The 24,822-nt window shown below is 57.4% G+C and overlaps 1 protein-coding gene across 8 annotated transcripts in view; it reads right to left on the reverse strand.

Moving 5' to 3' along the window:
- PARVB (parvin beta) overlaps nucleotides 1-24,822 on the reverse strand; it is a 103,902-nt gene that overhangs the window by 30,423 nt on the left and 48,657 nt on the right. For all 8 annotated transcript variants that reach the window (XM_086712058.1, XM_086712057.1, XM_086712053.1 and 5 more), the window contains exons 2-4: nucleotides 21,836-21,925; nucleotides 18,970-19,040; nucleotides 4,785-4,887 (exon numbers count right to left, since the gene is read on the reverse strand). In XM_086712058.1, the coding sequence (XP_086568184.1) occupies nucleotides 4,785-4,887; nucleotides 18,970-19,040; nucleotides 21,836-21,925 (264 nt within the window). The remainder of the gene's footprint in view (nucleotides 1-4,784; nucleotides 4,888-18,969; nucleotides 19,041-21,835; nucleotides 21,926-24,822) is intronic.

The following is a 24,822-nucleotide window of genomic DNA, read 5'->3' on the forward strand; positions in this document are numbered from 1 at the left end:
GGATTCTGGGGGACACAATTCAGCCCAAGACAGGACCCGAGGAGGCTGGCTACGCCTGGGTGCTGTCTGCGGCTGTCCTGGAGGGCTCTGCCCCGTGGGAGAGAATAAAACATCTGGCTGCCGGCATTTCCAGGCATCACTCTGCCTACGGACGGGCTGCGGGGGCGGCTCAGGGCTGTGCGGCGGCCAGGACCTGCCTTCAGAGCACAGAAAGGGATGGAGGAAGGGGAGGGCGGATTCTCGGATGCGACAGGCAAACGGGGGTGATGCTGAACGCGGGGCCGTGGACACTCCTTACGCCGGAAGGGCCTGCCTCTTGCAAGGAGAAGGGAGTGCCCGGAGTTAGAAGCAGGACAGGAGCCAGCCGGGGAGCCCCCGGGTCCCCAGCGTGGGCACCCTCCCTCTGCCCACAGAAGGTCCACCCGCAGAAGAGTCACATCCACCAAAACCTGCCACCTGGCAGGGTCAGCAGCTGCCTCAGAGTCTGTTCCCAAGAAGAGGGACACGTCTGGGGTCCTGCCAATGACTTGCACTTGGTGATCTCACGAGGCCCAACCCAGTCTGTGTCCTCACAGCCACTCCCGCCTCCTCGAATCACCTTCTCCTCTACCCCTCCCTCCCGAACACGGCGCCTGCCTGGTGCCTCCGCCCTCATGGCTGGACCCTTCAGACCCCTCTCCGGGCCCCTCCGCTTCCCGACCCCTTCCCGACTGCCCAGGGCCCAGGCCTCTGACCTCTCCTCTCTCTAGACGCACAGAAGTCAGCTTTGGCCTTGGCACTCAGCCACAAACTCCTCCTGGCTTTGGCTTCTGCCCTTGGACAGGGAGCCGAATGTCTCGTCTACACTCCCGATAAGACTCCTGGTGTCCCGGGCTCAGGGGCCACGTGATCCTACGGGTGACGTCATCAGCGATAAAACCGGGCGAGACACGCTGATTTCCTGTTAATATCTGAATATTCTCTCCCTTTGTTCTTTTCCTCAGAGGAGCGTGTCAAACCATCTGCTTGACATGCGGGAGAGAAGATCTTCCAATGGGAAGGGAGGGCGTCTGCTCCATGATAAAAAAGGCTGCCGGAGCCAGAGTGAGCCTCACGTCAGTCTGTAGGCAGTCACCTACGTAGCAGGCGGTCTGTAGGAGGTCACCAATGTAGCAGGCGGTCCCACAGCGGCTCCAGACCCAGGGCTGCACCTGCTGGGGCCACCGGAAGACGGGGACCCAAAGGACATGCCTTGCGGGGCGAGAACCCTTACCAGACACCTGCTCTACAGACGCCCCGTCACTCACCACCAGGGAGGCACCAGCATCCTTCGTGAGCAGCCAAGGCTGAAATGTGGATGCAAATTCACAGCCTGTCCTGGGATCCGGACACAGGGTACCACGGCCACCCTGCTAACACGAAGGCTTAGGACACGACGTTTTTTGAGCAATTGGGAGAATGAAGCCACAGATACGTGCAAAAGAACGAGAAAGAAAAAATCTAAGGGAGTATAATACTCTTGAGTCTGCTTCTGAAAACGCTAGGAGGCATCTCCCCCAGGTCAGGGCACTGTGTCAATAACAGCATCACCCACAGCCAATTCTTTGGGTCCGAGAGACAAAGGGGAGCTAGGTCTTTGCCACGGATGAGGAGGGCAGCTGGTGACACGTCGGAAGGCTGCTCGCACCCGGTGTCAGCCTAAGGTCCGTGGGCTCCCGCCCCTTCTCTATTGAAAAGGAGAGTCTGCCATCACATATTTCTAGTTTAGTGACCCCGAGGACAATGCAGTCCCGGACAGTGCTGAGGGTGACCCTGAGAATGACCCTATCAACACGACGATCCAAACCATTAAAATTCTGGGGCACCTGGGTGTTTCAGGCAGTTAAGCATCCAACTCTTGGCTTCTGCTCAGGTCATGATCTCGTGGTTCACGGGTTCGAGCCCCACGTGGGGCTCTGTGTGGAAGCCTGCTCTCTCTCTCTCTCTGCCTCTCACCCACTCATGCACACATGTAGGCGCACTCCTCTCTCTCTCTCTCAAAAATAAACATTTTTTAAATAAATGAAAATAAATAAAACTTCAAAATCCTGACATTGTTTCCTATTCACGTACAATTTGCATACAGCATTATATTAGTTTCAGGTGTAAAATACAATGACTCAACCTGACCATTCAATGTTTAAACATTTCTTAAACGTTTACTTATTCTTTCATAAATAGGGAGAGTGTGCACACAAGGGAGGGGCAGAGAGAGAGACAGAGCATCAAGCAGGCTCTGCCCTGTCAGCACAGAGCCCAACGCAGGGCTTGAACTCACAAACCACTGTGAGACGGTGACCTGAGCTGAGATCAAGAGGCGGATGTTTAACTAACCAGCTGAGCCAGCCAGGCAACTCCCACCCCCAACATCTTTAATAATAAACTTGTGATCATTATTAACAATCCCGATAACATTTCAGATTTATTCTTGGACCGCAGAAGTCATTCTAAGATGGGGATCCTTGGCTCAGCCAAATACCTATGAACTCTCGGCCGCACGGCATCCAGCCAAATCATGAATCTGAACACCCTCTCCAGGAGAGGCCATCGGATCCCACGGTGTTAAACATCATCTCTGCACCGCCGAGCTCCACCCCCACCGGCCGCCGACTCAGGGAGGACGGGCCCCCACCGAGGTAAAGCCACCTCCTCGTCCCCCACCCACCTCGCGGTTCCCAAGGGGCTCCTCGTTCACCGGGTGCTCAGAACACAAACCTGGCTGTCGGCCTTGACTCCTCCGGCAGCCTCCACCTCCAACACACCCTCCCGGGGTCTACACCTCCACCTCAGTCTGAGCCTCTTTATCTGAGGCCCAGGCTGTCCTAACAGCGTTCTGACTATCTCAGCTCCTACTCCCGCCCCCCCCCCCCCGCCCCCTCCATTCTGTACGCAGAAGCCCAGGTGACTTTTTAAAACCCTTAACTCAGATCATGTCACGGCCCTGCTCAAAACCTCCAGTGGCTCCCTGTCACTTGCAATAAAAGCCTTTGTCCACCAGAGCTGCATGTGATCTGGTTTTATCCAGGCCCCCACCCCCTCCCCCCACGTCTCGCAGCCTCCTGTCACTGGGCTTTAAATGCTACAGCCTCTTCCTCACCTCAAAGTCTTGGCCTGGAATGTTCTTCTGAGGCTGGCTGTGCAGACGCCTGCTCAGATGTCCAATCTCCAGAGGGGCTGCCCCCACCGCCCGGCCCCTCTCTGCCCCGTGACCCTCTGGCTTCCTTTCCTTGCTGTTGGCCACTCTCTTAAAGCGTCTGTTTACGACACATGATATTTCTCTTTCTTCCCTCTGCCAGAATGTAGGGGGACAGCTGGGCGAGGGGGACCCCCTCCCTCTTGCTACCACTGCGTCCCCAGAGCCTAGATCCACACCTGCCACACGATGAAACGTTGCCCAACAGAGGAATGACCAAAACTAACATGACAAAGGTACTTTCTGAGGGCAAGGTGGATAAGGACACGACACGTGGGCCATCGATCCTGCGTCCTCCGCGCGGGTTACTGGGCGGTTTCCCTCCTCCCAGCCCCCGCAGGGTTCCCTCCAATCAGAGGGTCCCCCAAGAGCGGCCCGCACAGAGGGCGCAAGCCCCGCCCAGGAACGCCCCGCCCAGGAACGCCCCGCCCAGGAACGCCCCGCCCAGGAACGCCCCGCCCAGGAACGCCCCGCCCAGGAACGCCCCGCCCAGGAACGCCCCGCCCGAGGAAGGGTCCTCCCTCCCTGGGCTCCCTCCCCTGAGCGGCGGCCCCTAGGCCCTGCAGCTGTCAAGGCGGCCCCTAGGCCCTGCAGCTGTCAAGTCTCTGCTACGACAACGGGGAGAAATGCGGTCCCAGGGCAGCTGGGAGCCCAGGCAGCAGGACGGCAGCCCCCCCCCCCCCCCCCGGATGCTGGGGGCTCAGGATCTGCTCTTGACCTCTAGGAAGCGTGTTATCCACATACAAGGGGACACTGCGTCCTTGAGGCCACCTCGCAGGGTGTTCGGGGACCCCCAAAACACATCAGAGCGCCCTGAAGCCGAGGGACCCTTCGGCGTCTTGGGGGGCGGGGGAGGGGAGGACCCAGACACACAGTCCTTTCACTTGCGGCAAAAGGAGCCCACAGCCCCTGTGGTGACGAAAGGGCAGCGTCCACACCTAGAAACCGTGGCCCTGCCGCTCACAGGAGCTGGGGGACTCGACAGCCCCCGCGCTTGCTTTCGGCGCTTTGTCTTTAACCACCACTCGCTGGCGGGAGACGGCGTGCCAGGCGCCCTGCATCCGTCGCTTTGGTGCGGGACTTCGCTGGCCCCAGCGACAGCCGTCACCACCCGCACCCCACACCCGTCTGCCCCCCGGGGTACAGCCCACTCACAGAGTATCTGCTGGGGACCCTCGGCCACCCACCCACCCACCCACGCGGAACGAGCCGGCACAGGCCTCACCGTTGGGACGTGGGAGCACACGAGGCCGCCAGTAGGGCTGACCCGCACAGGAAGGGGTGATGCTCTTGCCCCATTTCCTTGCCCCCCCCCCCCAACCCACAGGACTGCTCTGGAAGCCTTGTGTGGCCTGCTGCAGCCCCGAGGCCGGGGGCTCTGGCGGAATGCCCACTGTGGACATGATCAGAGAGCAGGCGGCCCTGGAGCCACCGCCGAGGAGCGTGGGCTCAGGGCTGAGGCTCTAAGGCTCTCAGCACGTGTGACCCGTGCCGCCCTGTGGGAATCGAGCCCCGGTCCCGGCCCCGGGACCGCCCTGCTGTGGCCCTGTGCTGGGCATGCCCGAGGACTCACCCAAGAGCTTCTGCAGCACCTGGCCGTCGTAAAGGTCCTCCTCTAGCTGCTTCACGATGATCCTCTCCTCCACCAGCACGTCGTTGACCCAGTCGATGAGAACCTGGGGGCAGGCAGTGTTATGGCCTCACCCGCCATGCCATGTGGACCAGGGCGATGACTGGGCAAGCCCACAACTGAAGGCGGCTGGACACCGAGACGGACACGCCCCGGCACAGCGGCTGGGGGTGCAGGAGATGGGAAAGGCCCATCTCCCGCCCCCCCCCAACACCTCCTGGGCTGCCAGACTTCCCGTGGGACTTCGTGAGAGGACGGGCAGGGGGCAGCCACCACGGTGGCCATGGACGTCCTCCTGGCAGGAACTTGGGTACATGGGGAAACTGTCAGCAAAAGGAAAGGATGAACTCGTTCACCGTGGCTTGGAGGAGGAGGGATTACACGAGGAACATTAGCGGCTCTGTCCCGCGTGGCCCGCGGCCATAAAATGTCCATCCCTCCTCTCCCAAAGGATCTGCAGCTCGTGTCACCCTGAGCCTAAGGCCGTGGAGAGAAGGGGGTCCCCTATGGCCCGTTACTGACAGGCTCTGAGCAACTCCCGTCCTTCTCAACGGCTTTCCTGAGACCGAATTCACACGCCACACAGGTCACCCTTCGAAAGTGTGCCATTCGGCGGTTTCTAATCTGCTCACAGGGTCATGCAACCATCACCACTGTTAACTGGAGACCAGCTTCCTCGCCCCAAAGAAACCCCGCGCCCAGGAGCAGGCACCCCCTACCCGCCCCTTCCAACCACTCAGCTCTTTTCTCTACGGGTTTGCCTATTCTGGATATTTCGCACAAACGGGATTTCATATAAGTTACATGCCGGTATAATATGTGATCTTTTGTGTCTGGCTCCTCTCGCTGGGCAGGCTGTTTCCAAAGCGCATCCGCGGCGACGCACGACGTGTCAGTACTTTTTTCCTTCCCGTGGCTGAATAATATCCCCGCGCACGGATCTATTACGTCTCACTGATCCACTCGTCGGGTGATGGGCATCCGGGCTGGCGCCACAGTTTTGGCTTCGCCGAGTGATGGCTGTGATGTGGGCGCACCAGCCTGCACGGGGACCCGCGCTCTTTTCTCCAGGCCAGCCTTCCGCTCGAGACTTTTCTCGACGAGGCTCCTCTTGTCCTCACCGGTGACGTGTTGTGAGAGAAGACAGCTTTCAGCGGGGAAAAGATCCACGGAGAAACAGGGTTCCTTGGCCGCGCCTGCCGAACGCACGTCATGCAACGAAATGGACGCCTGGACGGACCGGATCCCAACACGGCAGCTGGACCCCACTCCCCTGCCCGCGACTTGACCGCACCATCAGCCCCCGGCCGAGCTGCCTCCCCTCCCGCTTTCCAGAACTCTCTTCCACGGACCCCATGCTTGCCCGGCGTGTGCCCTCCTCTCTGACCGCCCCCCCCCCCTTCCAGTTCGCTTGAGGACAGGGTCCTCCTTGACCTTTACAAGGCAGGTCTCCAGGGTCTCTCCCTGGATGACTCTCTTCCAAGGCCAGCTCACGCCCTCCCACACCTTCCGACGCTGTCCCCAAATCAGAAACCCCTCAAGATACAGCCCCACCTCCACGATCCTTCAGCTCAGGTGTTCCTAAAAGCATCTCTGAAAGAATCCATCTCCCTCCAAACCTGCCCCTTTTTCTAGGAAAGAAGCAGAACAGCATCCACCACTTTCAAGAGCCTGGACTTCCCCCCTCACCCCACTTCTGCCCACCTCATAACTGGGTCCACTTTTTCACACCCTCCTCTTCACTCCCCTTGACAAAGCCACCTCCCCGAAGCAAGGCTGGTTCCAGTGGAGCATCCTGCCTCCTTGCTGGTGTTCTTTAAATACTGCCAAGTCCTCTCTGCCTCAAAACCTTTGCACATGCCGTTCCTGCCACCCTGAACACATCTCCCTCCCCACCAGCTGGCTGCTGGCTCTCACTCATCCTTCGGGTCTCAAGCTTCTGTATCATTCTCTGATCACCCTGCCCCCCCCCCCCCCCCAGGCCACAGGCCGCCCCCCCCTCACCACACCCAAGCGTTGTTTCCCTGTTCACATCTACACTGGGAACACACCTTTGTCTGTAATGATCTCCCCCAGTGCACTTGAAGCTCTCTGAGGGCGGGAACTATGGCACTAAGGGGCTCTGTCCCCAGCACGCGGGGACCCCTGCCCGGCACCGGTGCTCTAGAAGCAGGTACCGAGTCGATTAATTAATTTGCTGAGCCTCCGCCACGCGCCAGGCTCTGGGAATAAATAAGACAAAAGGGGCCTCTGGTCTTAACGTTCTAATCGGACATTAGAGGAAACACAACAGACACACTTTGGACTGTGCTCGATATTATAAAGAAAACAAGGCAGGACACAGCGGAGAAGCCTGTCAGCCACATCAGCCACGTGATGGAGGCCGACGCCCATGGGATCAGTCACGTCGGCACTTCACTCAACTGGGGCTCCTCCTAAAACCCATCGCCCCAGTCTGACCCTGAGAAGCACATCAGGCAAGTTCCCACCGAGAGGAGTTCTACACAATTCCTGATCCACCCTCCTCAAAACGGGCAAGGTGATCATAAGCAAGGAATCGCCACAGCCCCGAGGCGCTAAGGAGACGCGATGCCACTGTAACGTGGGATCCCGGAGGGGGTCCTGGCCAGAAAACGGACGGAAAAATAAGGAAATGTGGATAAAAGGTGGACTTTGGGTAATAACAATGCATTAACCCTGAACAAGTGCACCCCGGTGATAGGAGAGGCTCATAATGGAGAAAACTGGCTGTCGGCATATGGGAACCCTCTGTAGGATGTTTGCTGTTTTTCTGTAAATTTCACACTGTTGAAATATAACCAAGTCTATCGCCTGGGCTCCTGGTGGCTCAGTCGGTTGAGAGTCCGACTCCTGATTTCGGCTCAGGTCACGATCTTACAGTTTGTAGGTTCAAGCCCCGCGTCGGGCTCTGTGCTCACAGCATAGAACCTGCTTGGGATTCGTTCATTCATTCTCTCTCTCTCTCTCTGCCCCTCCGCTGCTCGGACTCTATCTCTCTCAAAATAAATACAAATAAACTTAAAAAAAAAAAATCTGTTGGAAAGAACAGGACAGAGTTTGGGGGGGTAGAGAGGGTATCAGGGACCAGGAGATCGGGGGGGGGGCATCTGAGCAGAGATAGGAAGGAGGAAGGCATGAACCACGTGGCCACCTGGAAGGGCAGGGGACGTGCCAGGCCAGGACGCTGGGGTGGGAGGACCGGGGAGGGAGACACAGAGCCAGCCCTGGATGTCCACCTGGCCTCGAGGACAGCGGCCGGGCAGCCGTTCAGGGCAGTGGTGAGCAGAGTGGTCGCAGACACTACGGGGGGCAGAGACTGGACCCCGACATGACGGAGGACACAGGTAGGGCGGGAATAGGGGTCGGAGATGCCCCTGGGAACGGGCAGGCGAACAGGGCGGAGGACCAGGAGTGGGAGGGAGGGAGGGAGGGGGGACGGGCTGGGCAGGTGCGTGGGGCACGTCCACGGTGCTGAGGCCTCGGGAATGACGTGGAAAGGGAGGACACCTGCACCTGCACCACAGGCTGGAGGCACCATGAGGGAAGAGACAGCTGCCAGTCCACGGAGGCAGGCAAAGATCTGGAAGCAGCCGGGAGCATCTGCAGACGGGAGGACATCTGTCCCCCTTCTGCCCCGACGTCCATGGGGTGAGGCAGAGACCCAGCAAGGCATCTGGACCCCATCGCCCGCCGTCTCAGGGCCCCAGTTACATAGCTGCGGGGGCGGAGTCAGGGACCCCAGAGACCCACGGCCATGCCTTCGCCTCCCCCTGGCCACCAGCCACCTGACTCCCGGCGGGAACCCCTCACCCTCAATCCCTTAATCCCACAAAGCTCCACCACGGTCCTTCCATCGACAATTTTACAGCGATTATTGGAGCCAAGTGACAGTCTCGCATTTAACACAACAGCTGGCACTGGGCACCTTCCCCGTGCCAGGCTGTGGCGGGCAAAGGTGTCCCCGACCTCCGGGAGTCGGCACTCCCCTGGCAGACGGGCGCAGAAGATGAATTACGAGCAAGAGTGGAGGGAACGGTAGAATCCAGGCCTCGCTCGCACGCGCGCGCTCGCTCACTCTCAAAATAAGTAAATCAACTTTAAAAAATAAAAAATAACTAAATAAATACCAGATAAGTGACTACTAATCACGTCCCTAATGTCGTTTATAATTTTTTGGCTAATGGCTTTCAAACAATTTTGTAGGCGGAGCGTTTTTGTTTTTTTTAACTTTTTAATGTTTATTTCTGAGACAGAGAGAGACAGAGCACAAGCAGGGGAGGGACAGAGAGAGAGAGGGAGACGCAGAATCAGAAGCAGGCTCCAGGCTCCAAGCTGTCAGCACAGAGCCTGACGTGGGGCTCGAACCCACAGACCGTGAGATCATGACCTGAGCCTAAGTCGGTCGATTGACTGAGCCACCCAGGTGCCCCTGTGGGCAGAGTTTAAAAATGCTCCCTGGGGCGCCTGGGTGGCACAGTCGGTTAAGCGTCCGGCTTCAGCCAGGTCACGATCTCGCGGTCCGTGAGTTCGAGCCCCGCGTCAGGCTCTGGGCTGATGGCTCGGAGCCTGGAGCCTGTTTCCGATTCTGTGTCTCCCTCTCTCTCTGCCCCTCCCCCGTTCATGCTCTGTCTCTCTCTGTCCCAAAAATAAAAAAAAAAAAAAAAAAAAAAAAACGTTGAAAAAAAAAAAATAAAAATGCTCCCTAAGAGCCCGGCCTGCTGTGATCCTCCCAGGGTTGTGAAGATGATGGTATACGCCCCATGATTAGGCTCGTTTGGACCCAGTTGACCTCAAGAAAGAGACTATCCAGGAGGGCCTGACCTAATCACGTGAGCCCTTTGAACGTGACCAAGAGGTCAGAGACCACAGTCCGAGAGAGAGGGGCAACATGCGGGGGGGATTCTCCTTTTCTGGCTCTGAGGACGGCGCCCCCCCCTGGAGAGGACAGGCCTCTCGGAGCTGATGCGTCCCCGGAGCCTCCAGAAAGGAACTCAACTGGTGACACCCTGAGCAGCGAGCCCGGCCACACCATGCGGACCTCTGGCCTACAGAACTGTGCGCGGATAAACGCATGTGGCTTTAAGCGGCTGAACGGGTACTTGGCTACAGGTGGAGAGAAAACTAAAACGCCATATTCTGTCACACATTTCAAGCATCCGCGTCCCATGCAAACGCCCCCGCCGCCTCCACCTATGAAACGCGCCGCGCCGCGGGACCCGGGGTCCACGCTGGATGCCCGGCTCTCCCCGGGTTTTAGCCGTGCGACCTTGGGCCTGTCACTTAGCCCCTGCGGTCCTCAGAGTCTCCATGAAAAAGACGACAAACCAATTCCTATCCCCGTGTGTGCTGTGGGACCCGGCAATTCCAGTTCCAGAAGCTTCCGCCAAGATACTCATCCAAACGTGCCCGAGACACTGACTGACGCTGGAACGATTCTAAATTCTGCGCAGGAAAAGCTATATACGCAAAACACGAAGCCTGAAGGGACACAAATAAAAGAAAATTACCACTGCCTTCTGTTTGATTTTTGTCTTCCAGGTTTCCACAGCGTGTCTGTATATATTGCTGTGGTAGATAGGAAAAAAATAATAACAAATACCATTAAAAAAAAAATCACCATCCAGATGGCTTCTTTGCAGGAGCGGACAAGCAGGTCCTGAAACGCATATGGAAACTCAAGGGGTCCCCTTGAGCCAAAACAATCTTGAAGAAGAGGGAAAAAAGCGTTGGAGAGCTCCCGCTTCCCGACTTCAAATGTAACTAAAAAGCCGCGGTAATAAAAGCACGTGGCACGGGCCTAAGGACGGACACAGAGACCACCAGACGCCACTGAGAGCCGCGAAGAAATCTCCCAAACCACCAAAGTAAAAAGCAAGTAACACCGGACTGAAACAAAACTAAACACTTTTGTCCCTCCACAGATACCCGGCAAGGAAGTAAAAGAACAGCCCACAGAATGGGAGAAGATTTTGCAAATCTCGAGAGAGGATTTCTCTCCAGAATACGTAAAGTGCTCTCAGAACTCAGCAATAAAAAGACAACCGGTTTTAAAATGGGCAAGAGATCTGAAGAGACGTTTCTCCGAGGACGCGTGTGCACGAAAAGATGGTCAGCGCCACGTGCGATGAGGCGAATGCGAGTCAGAGCGATGGGGACGTATCGCCTAGGGTAGCTGTGATCCAAAAGATGTACAATAGGGGCGCTTGGGGGGCTCAGTCTGTCGAGCGTCCGACTTCGGCTCAGGTCACGATCTCGCGGTCCGTGAGTTCGAGCCCCGCGTCGGGCTCTGGGCTGACAGCTCGGAGCCTGGAGCCTGCTTCTGATTCTGTGTCTCCCTCTGTCTGCCCCTCCCCTGTTCATGCTCTGTCTCTTCGTCTCTCTCTCTCTCTCTCTCAAAAATAAATAAACACTAAGAAAACTTAAAAAAAAAAAAAAGACGTATAATAAACAGTGCTGGCAAGGATATGGAGAAACCAGGACCTTTCATACATTGCTGAAGGGAACGTAAAACGGTTGAACCGCTCTGCAAAACAGTCTGGCTATTTCTCAGAAGGTGAGACATAAAATTATCAGCTGACCCAGCAATGCCGGAGAACTGAACACACGTGTCCCTGCAAAATCTCGCACACAGATGTTCAATACCTTCCCTGTTTCAAACAGCCAAAAGGTGGAAACAACCCAAGGTCCATCAACAGATGAAGGGGGGTATATGGTCCATCCAGCACACCATGGAATGTTATTCAGCCATAAAAAAGGAACAGCTGCTACAACACAGATATATCTTTTTTTTTTTAGTGTATTTATTTATTCTGAGAGACAGAGAGAGCAAGAGGGAGAGGGGCAGAGAGCGGGAGAGAGAGAATCCCAAGCAGGCTTCCTTCACACTGCCGGCTCAGAGCCCGACGCGGGGCTTGAACTCACAAACTGGGAGATCACGACCTGAGCGGAAACCAAGAGTCGGATGCTTTTGTTTTTTTAATTTTTTTTTAATGTTTATTTATTTTTGACAGAGACAGAGAGAGAGAGAGCGAGCATGAGCGGGGGAGGGGCAGAGAGAGAGGGAGACACAGAACCCGAAGCAGGCTCCAGGCTCCGAGCCGTCAGCACAGAGCCCGACGCGGGGCTCGAACTCACGGACCGCGAGATCGTGACCTGAGCCGAAGTCGGACGCTCAAACTGACTTCACCCCACAGGTGAATCTTTCCAATATTACACCAAGTGAAAGAAGCCAGTCCCAAAAGGCCACACGTCATATGATTCCCCTTATGCAAAATACCCAGAACGGGCAGGTTTATGGAGACAGAATAATTCAAAAGGGACAGTGGCTGCCGGCGGGGGGGGGAGGGGAAGGAGTAGGGACTGACTGTTGGTGGTGGCGGGGGTCGGGGGGGGGGGGTGTCTTTTGGGAGTGAGGACAATGACAGCGTTCCTAAATTGACGGAGGCAGTGGCTGCGTGACTGTAGGCGCAGCCGAACTCCCGCCAAAACGTTCGGGATGTGAACTCCATCCCGATAAAGCGGTGACTGAATGACTCTCAGGAAGGCAGAGGGTAACCTCTGCTTCCGCGGGGTTATTCTGAGGATCTGGGGAGGTGATGTGGCTGGCAGTCCTAAGCGGCTACGACGGTCCCCGCAGACGTGAGCGTGGCCACCCCCGGAGCTCTTCGCATGTGACCATCCCCGGAGCTCTCCGCACGTCAAAAGCCCCTTTCTGATTCACTCAGCATAGCCAGCAGCACCTAGTATATACCAGAGGCCCCCCTAGGCACTGGAGATATAAACATGACCTCATCTCTGCCCCACACGGGGCGGTTAAGGTGTCACAGCTGCTTGCTGGGAAGGGCGTGTGCAGGGAGCATACACACGGGGGGGACACGGGGGCCGGGCCCCCTAATGCTCCCACGGCGACTAGAAAGAACTGTCCTGCTGGTAGTCTAACACCACGGGCGTCCCTGCCGCCTCTCTGATCTTATCTCTGACCACTGCCCTCCTCGCTGGTCCTTATACGTGCCAGGCACACGCATACCACAGGACCTTTGCATCTGCTCTTGCCCCTGCGGGGACGTTCTTCCCCTAGGTACCAACGAGCAGCTCTCGGTTCAAATGCCACCTCCCTGACCACCACACCTCCCACAGAGGGACAGGAAGCCACCCTGCTGCTTGTTTTGGCTTCCTGCAAAGCGCTCACGGCCATCTGACCACAGTTCGGCAGATCCGTCTCTCCAGCTGGCCTGTCCGTTCCGCAAGGGTGGGGCCTCTGTTTTGCCCGACGACACATCCCCAGTGGCTAAACCTGGAACAGACCCATGCAAGGCGCTCCGATCAAGTGCAGCACTGCCTACAGAACAGGGCCGGTCTCCTGGGCACCCGGACATCTGGCTCCAGAGGCCGCCTGCCCCGGAGCACAGTCCTGCCGTTAAACACGAGGCAACGTTTCTGCTACCAAGAAACGAGAACTTAAAAATGCCATCTGATCGCTGACCTGATCAAAGCTCAAGTACAGAACAAGACAGAAAGGGATGAAAAGCATATTCTCCACAACAAGCCCACGGGGGTCGACTCTGGGGAGCGAAAGCAGTCCAGCACCGAAGTTCATCACCAGCCCCGGGGAGACTCAACCTCCGCCTGGACGCCAACCACAAAGTACCCCGTCCTACTTCCCGGCTGGTCCCTCTCTCAGTCCTCTGCTTCACAAAAGGCTTTTTACAGAGAACGCCCGTTATTATTTTTCGGACGTACTCATCTGCAAGCCCCAAATCCTGCAGGCAAATGTCTAGGACACAAATTAATGATGCCCGTGGCAGAGCGCTCTGTGCACGTCCGCTTTACGAGCTTGCCTTAAGCAGAGTAAAAAATGACCGTTTCTCTAGTTCCTCCTGAATGATAATCAGGATCTGCGGCCCGTCTCCCCCAAAGCTATGACAGTTATGTTTTAATCACTTCCAAACCGGCTCATCGCTGCTTAATCCACTGAGGCGGGCTTTCCTGCCACGGGCGGGGAGGCCACCCGGGGCTGGGTGCAGGGCCAGGACGCATCACAGGGGGCGTCTCCGAGCGGCTCTGGCTCTCACGGCACTGCCTTCCGCCCAGACCGTTGATATGCAGTCGTTTTCTTCACAGGGACAAAGGGAGGAAGGAAACAGAACTCAACAAGCAGCAAGAGTCTCGTCCGAGAGGCCGGGAAATGAGATGTGAAATCTGCTCACGGGGCGGGGGGGGGGGGGGGGGGGAACGGCCAGCTCGCCTCGGACCAGCGTGGCTTCCCGGGGGGCAGGCCTTTCTCTGGCTGTCTGTTCCGGGAGAGCGTGGCAGCTGCCGTGCTCTCTCTTTCGAGGATCATTCAAAACACAAAACGTCTCATCTATATAAGCTGCAATCTTCCCGGGCCACGCAAGCCGTTCGCCCCGTTAAGCAGTTCGGGGAGCTTTCCGGAAGGCGCGAGAGAAAATTACTGCGGCACAAAGCACCAGCAGAGAGCTGCGGGAGGCCTGTCGGGCTCCTGAACCCACGGAAGGCTCGTGCCCACCCCCCGATTCCCACCGCAGGCCCACCCATTCTCCTCCCATGCCCGCACCGCCCGGGACGCGCTCACGTCCCAGCACCTGCCACACGGCGATAACGGAGCCTCCGTCACGGTCACGACGCCACGTTTCCCGCTTTTAATCCGGGCCGGGATGTGAATGGAGGAGGCCAGACTCCAAGCCCACCTTCGCCCCTTAACACTGCGTTATGCACAACAGACGCTCAAAGAGAATTTCTGAACGAACAGCCTCGTCCTTATGAGCTGGCTTAGCCCGAGCCAGGCTTGTCTTTTATAAGGAAGCAGAGGGCAGCTCACGGTATCTTAAACGGTGACACTTCCGCGGCAGCAGGTTGGTGGGGCCAACTCCACAGAGGAAGACAGGACAGGGGTCAAGACAAGAGGTGAAAAAGACCAGATGACGGAGAACGGAGAATGGAAAGGAGGGGGCTGACCGTACTTCCGCTGAAGGGTCCCTCGGGTGCCCAGACTGGGACGTGGCCAGCGGACCTCACCCCAGACCCGCTCAGGCCTGCGCGTGGTCCACACTCCCCACCAAAAACCCCGGTTCTGAGCCAAATCCCTGCAAAGAACCACGGGCAGGTGCCCTTTGCCGAGGCCTCCTCAGACACGATCGACCAGAGGCTTGGACCAGGCGAGTCCCCGGGGCAGAAAGGGGGTCTGGAAAGCAGCCAGAATCACGAAGGTCAAGGGCATGGAGGCGTTCCGCGGGACCACCAAGACCGGCCGTCCACACTCCCGGTTCCCAGGACGTACTCCGGGGACCCCCCGTGTCAGCGTCCAATCCACAAGCGCCCCCGCCCCCCGCCCCGTCGGTTCACTCCCCGTCCTGCAAGTGCGGATCAGCATCGCTGCGTGCGGGCACACGCCCAGGCCCTGGGGACCCAGCGGAAGACAGGCCAGACCAAAAGCCAGGTGCCAGGCCACAGGGAGCGGAGGGGAGGAGACCAGGCAGGGCAAGGAGGTGCGAAGCGCCCGGGGGGAAGCGCTCCTGGGGGCCAGGAGCACCCAGACAGGTGCAGACGCTAACCCTGCCCAGAGCGCAGGCTGGCCCGCGCCTCAGGTCCCCGGGGCATCCTGCCAGACGGGGTACCTGGGGCGGGAGCCTGGGCTGCCAGAAGGGACCCACGTGGCCCAGGATGGGGGCTCTGGGTCACCCTCTGTCCATCGGGGCGGAAGGGCTGGGGGCAGCCGGCCGCAAGGGCAGTCGGTTCCGCCCACGGGGTGGTGCTCCCCTAAACACTCCGGACCACGAGGCTTGGGAGCTTCCCTGGCGGGCAGTGCCCGAAGAACACGGTCATATCGTCGCCAGTTAAGTGACGCTGTCCTCGATGCCGCCAGAAGGCAAGTGGACGGTGCCCTCCTGGGCCTGCCCTGAGCTCCTCCCCCCTCGGCGGGTTTTAACCTGTGTCCTTCCACCGTGACGAAGCACGGCTGAGAGCACGGCAGCGCTCCGGGAGCTGTGCGAGTCTTTCTGGGGTCAAAACCTCCATGTCGCCTTGGGGACCCCAAACTTATAACTGGCGTCAGAAGCGAGGGTGGGCTCGGGGGACCGGCGGCTCTAACCTCACACCCGGGTGGGCACGTGCTCGGCAGCAAAGAGGCCGGGGGCTCGAGCACGGGGAGCAAAGAGGGGAGCCGGGAGGCGACGCGGCCCAGGCTGCCGGCCCCCGAGGGCAGGCCACGGTCCCGGCCTCCAGCCCCAGGAGAGGACGGCAGGTGACCCTCCCGGCTCACCCCTCACCGGACACGCATGCTGCTCCCAGGAGAAGCGGGTGCTGACGCAAGCGAACCCCGACTCAGGGACACACGCGGGCCCCGCACGCAGCACCCCACACGCCCGGAGCTCAGCACAGGCATCTCCCACACCGCCACCCACACGCGACTCTGGTCCAAAAGGCTGTGGTTACCGGGGCGCCTGGAGGGGCTCCGTCCGTTGGGCATCCGACTTCGGCTCAGGTTTGCGAGTTCGAGCCCCAAGTCAGGCTCCGTGCGGGCGGCACGGAGCCTGCTTCAGATCCTGTGTCCCCCTCTCTCTGCCCCTACCCCACTTGCTCTCTGACTCTCTCAACATAAATAAACTTTAAAAAAAAAAAAAAAGGGGGGGCCGCAGTTAGTGAGAACGAACACTTTGCGTCGGCCCCTCCACACTCCACCACGGCAGCTAATGTTTCGCCGATGCCCACCCAGTGCCACCGTCCCGCTTGCCGTGTTAACGCTTATTTGGATAACGCTTGAGGAAGTAAAAAAGTACGCCCCCAAGCCTGCCTCGAGATGCTGCCTGCAGCCAGAAAGCAGGCGGACCCTTCCGGAAATGGCCCATCTCTTGGCACGTGTGCTCCAAGCTGGCGGGACGGCCACATCGAAGCGTCTCGCAGCTGGCCCTTCCAGGAACTGACAGAGTGACCCAGGGGCACTGGGGGACGAACCGGCAGCTGTAGCCAGGAGGAGGCACCTTGGGGAAGGGAGGTGACATAGGCTGGTGACGAGGTTTCCTATGGCTGCTCTAACAAATGACCTCCACGGTACCCGCGTATTATCCCCTTCCAGCCCTAGAGGTCAGAAGTCCAGAATCAGCTCCACGGGGCTAAGGTCAAGGTGGTGGGAGGGCCAGCTCCTTCTGGAGGCTCCAGGGGAGAATCCGTCTCCTCGCCTTCACCGGCTCCCAGACGACGCCTGCACTCCTTGGCACATGGCTCCTTCCTGCACCTTCCAAGCCTGCAACGCAGCACCTGCTTTCCTATCATCAGGTTGTATCTACACCCGTGGTCGAATCTCCCCCTCTTCTAAGGACCCTTGTGCCAGGACTGGGCCCACCCGGGCATCCCAGGATCCTCTCTCAAACCAAGACCCCTGCGTTACGTCTGCACTCGAGCCCCTTTTGCCCAGAAAGAGCGCCCGGGGCCAAGCTCGCTGCTGCTCCCTTGCCGGGGGACGCAACCCCAGACCAGCAAGAGTGACCAGAAGGGGGGCGAGGCAGGGGCACCACGGAGCTGGCCACGGCTTTGGAACAACACCCAGTCGATGCTCGGCCACGCGGCCGATCTCCTGTGGAGATTCGCAGCTTAATTCACAGTTAGTGAAGGCGCACCTCACTAACACACACGGTAAGCTGGCGGTGGGGGGGGGGGGGGGGGGCGGGGTGCCTCTCCTCTCTGTCCCCGTGTCAAAGGGAGGAGGGCACCGGCTCCCCTGGGGGTGTTTCAAGCTGTGAACTCTCAAGCTTTGCTCACATGTCAGAGAAGGAGAAAGCCCAGTGGTGGTGAATACTAAGCGTCAGCAGGACTGAGCCGTGGGCAGCCTGGGCAGCCGGGCAGCCGAAGGTCTGATTCAACATTCCTTCTGGCTGCCTCCCTCCTTCCGTGCTTCCGTCCTTCCGGGAGGGTGTTAACAGAAGAGATTAGCATTTGAATTGGAGGACCCAGCAAAGCATAGGAGCCTCCCCATTGCAGAGGGGACCTCCCGCGCGATCCACAGGAGGGCCCGAATGGCGCGAAAAGGTGGAGGAAGGCTGGAATCATCCTCTTCTGCACATCAACCCCTGTCCTCAGTTCTCCTAGCTCGCTGGCCTTGGAACGACAGCACCCACTTTCCTGGGTCTCCGGCTGCAGACGGCAGAGTGTGGGACTTTAATCGTGTGAGCCGATTTGTCACAATAAACGTCCCAGAGATACACAGGCAGGCAGACAGACAGAGAGACGGATGGCTCTATTCTGTTGGTTCCGTTTCTCCGGAGAAGCCGAACCCTTTCCACTACCTCGACATCCCCTGTAGTAACGTCTTGGGGGGCTGAAAGAGAGGGTCACTTTTCTCACCAATTCTCTTGTGTGGGATGGGAGAAAAAACTTCTTCAAAAAAATAAACTAGGCCATTTAAGTTGTTAAGAATCCACACTTGGGGGTGGGTCCTAAAACGGACATCTTCAAGGTCAGTTTTTAAAAGGACACAATTTGCCAAGGTTCTCTTTATTCTGCATCAGCCCCTGTGAGAACACGGCCGTGTAGCAGGCACCTCGGGTCCGACGGCGGAGGCTGAGGTGGAGAAACGTGTTTGAGGAGCGCTTTTAATAGACTATGTCTGTGGCCTGGCCTGGCCTGGCCTGGCCGTGCACGGTGTTTTCAGCGCCTTGGGGGGGTCACCCGAGCCGACCTCGAGCTGCAGAAGAGAAACCTTTTCCACGGCTGCCCAGGCAGCCCGGAGCCGGGTCTCCCGGGGCGGGGAGCACGCTGTCAGCGCCCCGAGCCTTTGCTCAAAGTCAGAAGGATTGCCTTTTGAAGCCCTGTTGTGGTTTAGATCAGAGCAGTCAAAACCACAGGCCACACGAGGACACACACAAATGCCACAAATACGGCCTCACCGCTGAGCCGGAGCTCAGAAAATCAGGCGGAGGACGCAGAAGGCACCGCCGTGGCTCAGAAGCAGTCCCGCCCCCCCCCCCCCCCCCCCGCCCTGCCATCACTGCCTCCCTGACCCCGGGGACCATCTTTTGGGCTCAGCCCCTCACCCTCCGCCCCCCGATGCAGCCCAGCAGCGCGAATGGAACGTGCTAACCGAGGCGCTCCTTACCTTGACCAGCTCCTTGAATTTGGGGTCATCCTTGGACGTGGGGTCGATCATTGTGCGTTCCTCATTCTCCTCTGCCGGGGAAAAGAGTCACGGTCAGCACTAGTGGGTGTGCGGGGGCACGGGGACGGCCGGCTCCCCTCGCACAAAGCGGGGCAGACGGACTGAGAGCAGAGAGCCACTGGCCCCGCACGTGCCACGTCAAGTCACACGAGCCGGAGCGGGCAGCCGACTTCTGGGAGGTGGATGGGCCCGGCCCCTTCCTGAACGGGAAGCAGGAAGCCGCCCCTGGCTGGGGACGAAGGGAGAGGACGGCACGCACACGGCCCGAATCGGATCTGTGGGAAGAGCTCCCCGCAGCCACCGTTAATAGATACGTATGCTGAGAAAGCTCACCACTACGTAAAACAATACGGACCAAAAAATTAGGAAAAAATAGCGAAAATAAGTGTGGGTGACAGTGGGTGAGGTTTCACAATAAAACGTGTTCATCCCTGTTCTGTTTACTTGTCACTTGTTTTCGCTCCACGTTCAGGCCTTGATCGAAGGACGCTGGGGCCCAGCAAGCTGCCCCTGAGGGACTCATGTGACAATAAGGAAGATCCACGGGGGCCGGACACAAACCAGAACAAAACCGACCAGGGCCCGGAAGGAGAGGGGGTGTGGGAGGCACGGCTGGCTGCGTGCGGGGGAAGCGGAGAGGGAGGCCTCGGGGCCTGGGCAGGGGTGGGCCCGCAGGACACACAGGTGACAATGACCAGGCTCCTGGGGCCCAGTCCGTGCCGGAGGGAACAAAACAGCTTTGAGTGGAACTGGCTTCACAGCAGGAAATTTTAAAACGTGACAAAGTGGAGAACTATTTTTGGAGTCGTGCAGATCCGATGCTTGAGAGGGATGTTCCAGGTGACATACGGGGGACCACACAGGGGTCCCTCGTGATGTCCCTGCTAGGGCCCTCAGCAGCCTCCTGGTACTCCTGGGACCAAGGCCAGACCCCTCCACGTGGCCTCCAAGGCCCTCTGCAGCCTGGCTTCCCCAGCTGTCCCAGGCACTCTCCACTCCAGCCCTCCCAGCTTTCCCCTGCCCCTCAGCAAGCCTCACCACTGCCTGCCGCAGGGCCTTGGTACATGCCGCTGTCCATCTGACACCCTCTCCCCCCACTCCACAACCCCTCTGGCCTTCAGATCTCAGTTCCAGGTGCTAACAAGGTCAGTCCTTATCGAGGTCACCCATGCTTCAGGGACGAGTAGAATGTTACGAAGCAAACTGAAGGGTACCAACTCCTTTGCCCAAGAGCAGCTATTTATAAAGATGGCAAAACAGGAGGGTTAGGGCCCAGGCAAAGGCAAGTTCAAGGCATTATCAACAAAACAACAGCCTGACAGATGTTTCCAATTAACCTTCTAGCCCTCCTGTTGGTTTAAAGCAGGGTTCTCAACAGGACTGACAGTCCCTTCACCACCCCAGGGGGGCTATAGCAATGTCTGGAGACGTTTTTGGTCGTCCCAGCTGGTGGCATCTAGTGGGCAGAGGTCAGGGATGCTCAAACCCACAACGCACAGGACAGGCCCCCACAGTAAAGAATGACCCAGTGCCAAATGTCCACAGTGCCGAGGTGAAGAACCCTGTTCTGTGTCAGGCTAATTTCCGGACCCACAAGCTAGTCCCCGCGTTCCCCTTGGAAAGGGTCACCCGGGAGCATCTGCCTGGACAGCAACTTCAGCCTGGCTGAAGACAGCCAAAAGCAGGACAGTGAGGGGTGACACTCTTCCAAGAAGAGAGAGGGGCCACAGTGGACCCCAGCAGGATCTCAGGGGGCTCGTCCAGCACTGGGCTTCAAGCCTGCCAGGCTGAACCTGTGTCTGCATTTCTCCACAAGCTCCCGCTGGCCTGCCCTTGTCGTGGAAACCACGAGGGAGGGACCGACCAGGACTTCCCTTTGAACCAGAGTTTGGAAATACACGGAATGTTCCACAACGGCCTCTCAGATTGATCAGATCCCAAAACGTGCGTTGAGAAAAACACGTCGCCTGTCGCCTCCTCAAGTGCCGGCTGTGACGTGGCCCCAAGGAGGTGGGTGCAGGGGCCTTGCCACTCGCTGGGTCCTCCCTAGCAAGCCCGTGGCTTTGGGATAGCTCTGGCTCGCGCACAGATGAGGGTGTACTAATTACGTTTCTTCCTTTGTATATTCGCTAATGCTGTGACACCTCGGGGCCTGTGGACCTAGAGATACTACTGCCCCTACCCGGGCTGGCCAGTTCCTAAGATGGCAAACAAGTCCCCCGTGACTGCCTTTTCTGGGCAAACCAACCAACCCGGAGCCCATCCCCAGCCACCTCTTTGACTGGGTTCTCACACCCCCTGCCCACATGTCCCTAATCACCCGGGGGCAGCTACAGACCTCTCCAGAGAGCCTCTGGAGCCCATGGATGATCAACTCGCCGAGCCAAACCTGCCTACCCTGCCCCACCCAGCCCTTCCCGCAAGGAGAAAGGCCCCGCTCTCCCCTCCTGCCTCCCAGCCACCCCTGGCAGGAACCCCCCCACCCCGGGAACTGTGCGTGTAACAGGCCATCGTTTTGGGGGTGCTCAGCCCCTGATCTGTGGGCCTCGTCGTACTTAAATGCTAACAAAGCTCACACCTGAAATCAGAGAGGTGGAAACTTTCAGAGGAAGATGTGGTTTTTCCTACGGCCTTTTCTAAACGTGACCTTGAGCCAGGAGCCCCGACTCTCAAACGCCAGCTGGGATGATGTGAGATCCGCAGACCACGCCGACCGACGGTGCCCTCTGTCAGCCTCACCAACCCCGGGCACACGCCGCGGAAGGCCAGCTCGCTCACGACAGGGGGCCGGCAGGACCCGCCTTACCTAGCACAGTGTCTTCGGGGTGGACGTCCACCGAGGCAGGGGACATCGGCGAGTCGATGGCATGTCTGCCTTCTTCCTGTAGGTCACTCACTGTGGAGCAGGAAGAGAGAGGAAAACAAGGGTTGGTGAGAACAGAATTCCGTGGCCTCGCACGTTGGCAGCAGAAACAGGGAGGAATCAACTCCTGTTTTCCGAGCCTTTAACAAACATTCCTAAATGGCCTGCTGCCCAGAAAGAGTCCGAGGGAAAATGCTCCGAACCGAGAATACATCCCCCGGCTCTTCCCTCTCGCCAAGGACTTCTCGGGCCCGCCAAGCCCTGCCAGTCTTGTTTTCGCTGCTCTTTGGAACACACGAGTAAGACTCGGAAGCTTCTGGATGCTTCCAGACCCTCCCACGGCTGCTGAGATGGACAAAGCTGGAATATCACAGCGACGGGGCCTACAAAGGCGGGCGCCCCTCTGCTCCCGGCAGAGCTGTGTCCTCAGCCGCGGAATCTGGGGGTGCAGGCCCCTCCCAGCACGCACACACGCAAGTCCGGAATTTAAAGCAACGCTGTTGTCGACGGCCAGGTTCAAGGGGACAGAAGGCTGACAAGCAGGTAATGGCCAGGGTTGTGGTGTTAGAGCACACAATAGGATCCAACAAACCAGACCACAGGCTTGGAGCTGGAGGCACCATGACCTCGGGTCTAGACAGCACCAGCCTGTGTCTGTGTGTGTGTGTGCGCGTGTGTGTGCGTGCGTGCACGTGCTGGGTAGAGGGCGCACTTTACAGTCACAGGGCTCGGATCCTAGAGGATCCTTCGCTCCCCACACTAGAGGCCCTCCAGGAGAGTGCCTGCAGTCACATCCGCCACAGGGGACCCCCAGGACTAACACCCCTGCCCTTGTCACACTATGTTTCCTCTGGCGCCCGGCTGCTCCTGGGACTCCAGCCTCCAGACGCAAGATCCGATTCAATGGGTGGGGCCTGGGCACCTGCTGCTTTGACAGCCCTGCTTAAGGACACTGGGCAACCGTCCCCATCACATGCCACAGACCGGCCTCTCCATCGGTCACCGGTTTGCCCAGGTCTTCTCTTCTGCGAAACGTTCTCACGCATTCTCTCTCAATACCCCAGTCGCTGTGAACCAACCACACGTCCGATCCCGGGCATGTGAAGAGTAAGTGGCATGGGGACAGGGCCTGACGGCTTTGGGGCAGGCAGGTGGGGGGGATCCCCCCAACTTTGCTAGTGTTGTGACCCAGGCAAGACCCAGTGACCCCTCTGAGCCTGCTTCCCCAAAATGTCAGGGCCCCTGGAAGGGTGAAATGATGAACACCAGGTCTCCAGCCCAGAGCCGGGCACACAGCGGGCTCCGCGGACAGCCGACCCTCCGCCCCGCACAAGGGCAAAAGCAGTGGGGCCCCAGGTCGCCTGCTTCTAACACCGGTGAAGAGCCTGAGGCGAGGCTTTTTACGCGGTCAACTTTCGCATTCGCATGTTCCACAGCAGCACGATTCACAAAAGGTGGCCAACAACACAGGTGCCCGGCAAGGGGTGACAGAATGAAGCAGGATGTGATGTACCCACACGATGGAATGCTGTGCACCCGGAAAAAGGGAGGAGATTCTGGGGTGCCTGGGGGGCTCGGCCGGTTAAGCGTCGGACTCTCGGTTTCAGCTCAAGTCATGATCTCACAGTTTGGGGAGTTCGAGCCCCACGTCAGGCTGTGTGCTGACAATACAGAGCCTGCTTGGGATTCTCTCTCTCTCTCTCTCTCTGCCCCTCCCCTGCTCACATCTCTCGCAAATAAATAAACTTAAAAAAAAAAAAAAAGGAAGGGGGCGTCTGGGTAGCTCAGTCAGTTGAGCAGTGGACTTTGGCTCACGACTTCACAATTCATGGGCTCAAGCCCCGTGTCGGGCTCTGTGCTGACAGATCAGAGCCTGGACCCTGCTTCGGATTCTGTGTCTCCCTCTCTCTCTCTGCCCCTCACCCGCTCACACTCTGTCTCTCTCTCTCTCTCTCAAAAATAAATTAAAACAAAACATTTTTAAAAAGTTTTAAAAAAAGGACGGAAATTCTAACACCAGCTACCACATGGGTGAACCTGGAAGGCATCAGCTCCTTGAAACACTCACAACAGGACAAACACTGTACGATTCTACTCACACACTGAGGGACCCGGAGTCGTCACATCCAGAGACATGAAGTGGAATGGTGGGGGGAGGGGGAAGAGGGGGGAGGGGGAGTTCCCCTAACAGGGACCGAGTTTCAGTTCCCGATGAAAAGCAGCTTCAGGAGATGGGAGGGTGGTGATTGCACAACAACACTGTGAATGGAATGAATGCCACTGAAAAAGCACACTTAAAAAGGGTTAAAATGATCAATTTGATGTTATGTATGTTTTACCACAAAAAAAAAGTAGAGAAAAGAAAGAGAAAAGAAAAGAAAAAAGAAAAGGAAAGAAAGAGAAAAAAAAGAAAAGAAAAGAAAAGAAAAGAAAAAGAAAAAGAAAAAGAAAAGGAAAGGAAAGAGAAAAGAAAAGGAAAGAAAAAGAAAAGGAAAAGAGAAGAAAAGAAAAGAAAGAGAAAAGAAAAAAGAAAAGAAAGAAAAGAAAAAAGGAAAGAAAGAGAAAAAAGAAAAAAAGAAAAGAAAGAGAAGAAAAGAAAAGGAAACAAAGAGAAAAGAAAAAAGAAAAGAGAAAAGAAGGAAAGAAAGAGAAAAGAAAAGAAAAGAGAAAAGGAAAGGAAAGGAAAGGAAAAGAAAAGGAAGGAAAGAGAAAAAGAAAAGAAAAGAAAAGAAAAAAGGAAAGAAAGAGAAAAGAAAAAAGAAAAGGAAAGGAAAGGAAAAGGAAAGAGAGAAAAGAAAAGAAAAGGAAAGAAAAAGAAAAGGAAAAGAGAAGAAAAGAAAAGAAAAGAAAGAGAAAAGAAAAAAGAAAAGAAAGAAAAGAAAAGGAAAGAGAAAAGAAAGAGAAAAGAAAAAAAAAGAAAGAGAAAAGAG

This window comes from Puma concolor, chromosome B4 (genome assembly GCF_028749965.1).
Source record: "Puma concolor isolate L17-30 chromosome B4, mPumCon1.1.hap2, whole genome shotgun sequence".
Lineage (NCBI taxonomy): Eukaryota > Metazoa > Chordata > Mammalia > Carnivora > Felidae > Puma > Puma concolor.